Source organism: Rhopalosiphum padi, chromosome 3 (genome assembly GCF_020882245.1).
Source record: "Rhopalosiphum padi isolate XX-2018 chromosome 3, ASM2088224v1, whole genome shotgun sequence".
Lineage (NCBI taxonomy): Eukaryota > Metazoa > Arthropoda > Insecta > Hemiptera > Aphididae > Rhopalosiphum > Rhopalosiphum padi.
Window position 1 is genome coordinate 55,168,349 of NC_083599.1, and position 7,089 is coordinate 55,175,437.

The 7,089-nt window shown below is 27.1% G+C and overlaps 1 protein-coding gene across 2 annotated transcripts; it reads left to right on the forward strand.

The window, feature by feature from the left end:
• The first annotated feature begins 2,314 nt into the window (after window positions 1-2,314).
• On the forward strand, window positions 2,315-5,795 carry LOC132927228 (deubiquitinase DESI2). Of its 2 annotated transcripts, none has more exons than XM_060991717.1 (6): window positions 2,315-2,577; window positions 2,767-2,863; window positions 3,892-3,964; window positions 4,025-4,118; window positions 5,181-5,322; window positions 5,428-5,795. In XM_060991717.1, the coding sequence occupies exons 2-6, from the start codon at window positions 2,825-2,827 to the stop codon at window positions 5,596-5,598; spliced, it is 519 nt and encodes a 172-aa protein (XP_060847700.1). In that variant the 5' UTR covers window positions 2,315-2,577; window positions 2,767-2,824; the 3' UTR covers window positions 5,599-5,795. The 2 variants fall into 2 exon arrangements, with proteins under 2 accessions (XP_060847700.1, XP_060847701.1); XM_060991718.1 differs by lacking the exon at window positions 2,315-2,577 and adding an exon at window positions 3,525-3,587.
• Window positions 5,796-7,089: the final 1,294 nt, after the last annotated feature.

Below are 7,089 nucleotides of genomic sequence, written 5' to 3' on the forward strand. Positions count from 1 at the left end.
TATGTGTGTGTGTCTGATTGATCGACATAGTATTACGAGTTACGACGTATGACCGTAATCAATTGACAAAGTACGAGTATGAGTATGCGTACATCATATTGTATAGTATTATCATTAGAAAAATTAATTTATTATTCATAACTAAAAAAATAACAATAATTATTTTAAATTTAATAAATAATATTAAAAAAAAAATAATAATAATCTCATTTTATAATACAATATATTATAAGTATCTACTTATAAAAAAATAAAAGAAAAAAAAGAATAAAAAGTTTAATTAGATACGTAAGTAGTATGATGTATTTGTATGTTCGCAGCACTTTTTGACAGGGAGATTTTAAAAGTTCAAGCAGAAATATCCTCCTTAAAACCATTTTTTCCTCTTAATACAAACTAATATAAATTCTAAAATTATATCCTTACATAAACTTTTTTTAAATAATTGTTTTAAGTTGAATAAGAACATGGTTTTATTTAAATAAAAATAATTTATTAATATATGTTGTTGCATTAAATATTATGTAACCTTAATTCTAAATTATTTATCCTAGTTTTCTTACTTTTCTAGTGAAAGGTACAATACGATCATGAATTAATAAACAATTAGCAATTACACCTGAAAGAGATTCTGATGCCTGAATTAAACGATATCGAGTATTATACTAATATAATATTATATTACATACTGTAATGATAAAAGCGTATATTCAATTAAATTCAATTGTATAGTAGGTATACTCTATAGTCTATATATAGGTACCTGTTTTCTTTTTTTTGTAATTTGGATTTTGAATTTTTTGAATTTGTAATTTTAAGCCCTCCTAAAGCCGTCGCTGATATTAATATATTATTAGATATTACTTATGTAGTTACGTTAAATGTAGATATAAAATATAATAACCTGCCACTATTATACCCAATTTTACTTTCTTGATTTTTAATCAAGTAAGTATGGTAATTGAAATAAAAATAGTCTGAATTTTTAAAACTTCAAGAATTTATGTTAAATAGGAAAATGATAAAAATGTAACTCAGTTGTAATGAGTAGGTGGATAATTAAGCTAGCTTTAACATAAAATATTAATGAGAGAGATCCGATATTACACCCAAGCGGTATAACGATTTGAATCCACATAAACGTCGACATAAACAGTCCCAAAATGTCTATTTATTTTAACTTTTCTTCAACACTATTATGGCTAAAAGGTTGGATGATAGCTAATTAAAAAGTGATTATCAAGTAGATACAAAATTTAAGATTAAAATTTCCAAAAAAAAATCATTTAATTTTTCACAATTAAAAAAATAGTTCATTTTCGCTAGATTTTCATTTAGCGTGGTAGATTACCGACACTGGAGAACGGATTTTGTTATTTGGGGTCTTGTTGTATTCACATTGACTAGGAGAAGTTCAGTGAAGATTTTCATAACTATATCTTCAATCGTTAACTCACTACAAAGCTATAAAGCTGAAAAACATAAAAAAAAAACGCCCAATAAAATGAGTTTTAATTTTTTTGAAGCTCTGTAGTGAATTAATTATAAAAAATAAAATTCTGAATATCTACACTGCACTTCTCCTAGCCAATGTGAATCTAAAAAGACCTCTAACAACAAAATCCGTTCTCCGGAGTTTTATCTCACTAAATGAAAATGAAAATAAAATACATTATACATACACATATTGCATACAATTAATACATTTCTAATAATTGAAAATCAAGAAAGTTTACATGCCGACCTATGACTTGGCAAGCGTAGTTTAAAATATTGTCTCCCCCGCTGGGCCAGTAATAAAACCTGCTCCTCAAGTCTTGCCAAAATAAATTCTATAAATTGGAGGTTGAAATTTAAAAGTTACATTATACATACAACATACAACGAGCAAAAATCGTAAAAATAATAAATCTCGCAAATCGCAATGGTCAATTGATTTAAACCGATACGATAGGTATTTAGTGATCGGTGATCGATTACGTCAGATCAACAAAACGGTTTCCGTTATTATTATTATAAAAAATATATCGAGTTTTAAGGATCGAAAATCGTTAGCAAAACAGCAAATATAACTACTACATGATTATATTTATAGCCTTATAGGTCTCCTTCCGTTTCTCTTTTTCGGCGACGAGCTGACGACGACGGCCGTCCGTCTCGCGGGTATCAATGACGGCGAGGAAAATCGATTCCGTTGGCCTCGTTTAGGTGTCAACCGCGGTCGCAGACACACACACACTCACACACGAGCGCGCGCACAGCACACACATACTCGCGACAATGCACATCGGCGCGGGTGCGCGCGCATACACTCGCACACTCACAGTCGCGCCGCCCGACGTCCGTCATTCATTTCGTTTCCGTCATTCTCCGGCATTCGGCGGGCGACCGTACGTGCGCTTCCGTGTTACCGTTAACTGATAGTGTTCTGATAAATGAGAAACGCGACAGCCGTCGTCGTCGGTCGCCGTTGACCGCCGATCCGATGGACGCCGACGAACGGGAAGTGCGAAAATAAATACGAAAACCGTTCGTTTTCCCCGTTCACCACAATTATTTATAGTCCACGTCTATTAGGTACGTACGCAATAATAATAATATTATGTTTTACTACCTCACACTTCACAGCTGCCGCGATGGTTAGCTGTGGTCGTGTCGGCCGTGAGACGTCGTGACGTGCAATACACTCGAGTGTGCGGTCTTTCGTCTCGTCCCTGTCTGTTTTTCCGACGTTTCTTCATCCGTCTCTTGTTGTTTTTTTTTCAGTTTGAACGTATCCGTTCCTGCACGCGCTGTATGGAAGCCGGACCACTGATCGTCCAACATGGCTCGAGAACCGGTACTGGTGCACGTCTACGATATGGTAAGTGTTTGCGTTGTAACCGACGACTACCACATCCGTGTGTGCCCACTGCTGTAAGATCAAATGAACTCAACAGCACGCTGTGTTATAATGATTCCTTTCTACCCTAAATGTCGGATGTTCTTTTAACTATTTTAACTGTAAATTCTAATCCGATTGTTACCCGCTTGTTGTGTATAATGTGGGTTAGATTTAGATGTTGTGTATTTGTAAATATTTTCAATATTATCTAAATTAATTAAATCAACTAGGTACTGTATACATTTTGTAGACGTGTAGGTAGAAGTAGGAACAAATTTGCAATTCAAATAAACAAAATTACTTGATAATTATTTCATTTTTATATTGGTATACTTTACAAATTATTACAATAATCTACTTGAATAGGCATTGATTAAAATATTGTAGAAATTTGAGTATATAATTTTTGTTACCTTAATACCTTACGATTATATTATTATTTTTAATAACCTTCTCATTAACAGTATTAAAATTATATTTAGGTATATTAGGTATATTGTTTGTTTGGTATCACTTTTAATTTTTATATACTTGCTTCTGTTTCATACTTTAAAATGTATTTAATATTTTAAATATCTAACACCTATATAAATAAATAATAATTATATTTAATATAATTTATTATTATCTTATTTTGAAGATTATGAATTTTTAGACCATTGGTATATGATAACTGAATGATAACAACCTTTTTTAAATAAATGTGAGTTGATTTATTTAATATATTTATTTTTAATTACTATTATTAGTATTCATGTTAAGCTTGAATACAATTTAATTCTTATACAATAAATAATATATAAGTAAATGATGATTGTACCTATAATGGGTTAGGTTAAGTATTAGATAATTGTATACATTAAGATTAAAAAGCTTAATCTTATGAGTACCTATATAGGTATTTTCATTTACCTAAAATGTTAATACTTTTATAAGATAATACATAATACAATTAACAGATATCTTGTGTTTGTAATTTATTAATTACTTCTTATTTTGTTATTTAGTATTGGATCAATGAATACACTACACATATGGGTCTTGGTGTATTCCATTCTGGCATTGAAGTTTATGGACAAGGTGAATATTATTTAAATCATATTTTACATTTGTAATATTCATTTGTAACTTGTGTTGTAGAATATGGATATGGAGGTCATGATAGATCAGATTCCGGAATTTTTGATATGATTCCAAAAGATGTTTATGAATTAGGAGACCATTATAGATACAGGTATTTTTTCTTAATTTATCAATCTTTATACATTTAAAATTTAAATACATAGTTCTTAAATATTGATTACAACAGAACCATTATTTTGTGTTATAGATATTTGTTGTAAATGAATATAAATTTTGATTGTATAGATAATATTAATTTTTTTCTAGAATTGCAATTGTTTTTTTTTTAATATAAATTAGTTATTTTTGTTTTTGTTATAAAAGTATTATGCAAAATTTGCATTTAATTTCAGACTGGTCAATAATTAAAATTCCATGAAATAATTAAAGTGTAACTACTCAACTCAAATTAAAAATTTAGTATTATGTAATTGCATACCAAGTAGATACTATAATCTATAAATAAAAGACAAAAATTCACCCCGTGGCCCGTGAAATACATATTAAAAACGAATTAGTGACTAATAGCATTATTTGTTCACCAATACAACATATAACGTCTGTCGTATGTGAAAGAGCTACCTGTAAAATTGAATAGTATGTTTTTCGACCTAAATAGATAACCATAATACATACAAAAAAAAATAGCGACATTTATAATATAATTAAATAACAATTTTATAATACTTATATATTTACATAAATACAATCATACAATACAACAGTTTTAAACTTTTTGATTGAACTTGAACTTTTCTTATCATATGATTTTGGTTTTAAACTAATATTTAGATGACATTTTTAATTTTTCATTTAACTAACATGTAGTTACATACAAATAGTTTGATCAATGATCATACTGACTATGTTTATTAAACATTTTGACCTTTGTATTTATTTAATATTCATATTATTTGGGGTGTTTTGAAATTGTAGGTATTCATTGCCATATTGTTGGGTGCATTTTTAATCAATTCTTCAAGTTATTTTGATTTTTAATACTACATTAATACAGTACTTAATGCCGTTTTACTTTTTTTTTTATATATATATATATATAATTTGTAAAACAATTAGAATATTTTAAAGGGACCATAAAATCTTTAGATAAACCTTATTTAACTTTACATAATTAAGAATTTAATAAAATGTTTATATTTATGTTTATTTTTAGAGAATCCATTTATATTGGAAGTACAGATTTTACTGTTAGTGATGTTAAACGAATAATGGTTGAACTTGGTAAGGATTTTCGAGGTGATAGATACCATTTAATGAATAAAAACTGTAATCATTTTTCTGGATCATTAACAAAGGTAAAATATTGTTTCATTAAGATTTTCATTGTTTTTAAATAACTAATTTATTAACTATATAGTCAATATTAATTAAATATATTGTTTATAAACTTTCGACTTTAGATTTTATGTGGACAAGATATACCAAGTTGGATAAATAGGCTAGCATATGTTAGCTCATGTATTCCTTTTTTCCAACGTTGTCTACCAAAGGAATGGTTAACTCCAATCTCTCTTCAACGCAATTTGTCTCGAAAGAAATCGGATGCTTCTACAGAGCAACTAAACCCATAACATAATTAATTTTTCATCATATTAATTATAAATGTTTATAAATTATAATATTATGATGTGTGCCATTCACATTAAATGCCTACTACTATACAAATATTAAAATAAACATGTACATGAAAAGTTAATGATATTATTTATATGTATAAAATAAAATAAAATTGTAGATTTTAAATTAAATGCTTTGAATTATATGGTTATTTGCTTATTTACTTTTTAATATAACTTATAAATGGTCAATTAGTTGTGTAAATCAATACAAAAATAATCACAGGTATAAAATAATCCTAAGACATGTGTACTACAAATATAACAATACTTTTTTATTTCAATTTTTCAACTATTAATGCATTATAAACTAAAATCTTAAATTCACTATGCATATATATATAATAATAATAATAATTCACATTGATTATTTAGATTTAAGATAAATGGTTACTTTAAAGTGAATTCCAAGGCATTTTTAAATATTTATATATTTATCGTAATATAAAACTGTAATTGAGGTTACAATTTTTTCGAAAATTACAGTAATCATTTATATTTCATATGAAACTATTTATATTATAATATAATAAGACAATTATTTTATTGACATATGCTTTACTTTCTTTAATAAATACAAGTTTAAATAATATTATTCTCTTAGTAATTGTAATGTAAAATATAATTATTATAATAATAATGTTGTGTATGTAACACATTGGTAAACACTAATTAACTACGTAAATTGGTTTCAGAATGTTAAAACAAAATATAAATAAAAATATTTTATGTTTAATTAGTGCTTGTTTACAAAAATACTGTAAATAATTATCAATAAAAGTAACATATATATTAAACTATTTAATATTGATTTAGTAACAAATTAACAGCTGACTGCTCAGACTATGACAAATAGTAAATCTTCAATGAAATTCATGATTTTAAATGCATATTAACCATTGGGTACAGATATTGCAATATCTCAACTCAATAATATTATTAAAATTAAAACAACTATTTACTAAATAGCTAATAAGAAGTGGACAAAGTAACTATTCTGCTGTACAGTAGTAGTCTGGTATACCTTGTCATTGAGTATGTCACTGTAATAGATGTAGGAAATTAGAGATCAATCGATACTAAAATCAATTTTAAGCAGGGATTATTTATTATTCTTTATTATTAAAGGCCGTCATTACAATAATTGAATAATTGTCTGTTTAACAACACACTAATTTATTAAGGACATTAAGCTACCAGTTTATTATGTTTAAGTTTTACAGTGTCTTGCTAAGCTAATACTCTGGCTTTTAAATGTTAATTAGTAGACTTTTCATGGCGACTGCTTTTATCTCCTGCTAACTTTTAGCAACAATTTTACCATAGTCTGTAAGACTGAACCAATTAAATCGTTTAGTGATTGTTCAATAATATATTTTATCATTTTTTTGTAAAACATTTCCTAATTTCCTAGTAATTATTAAGCGTCTTATAAATTCTAAGTGG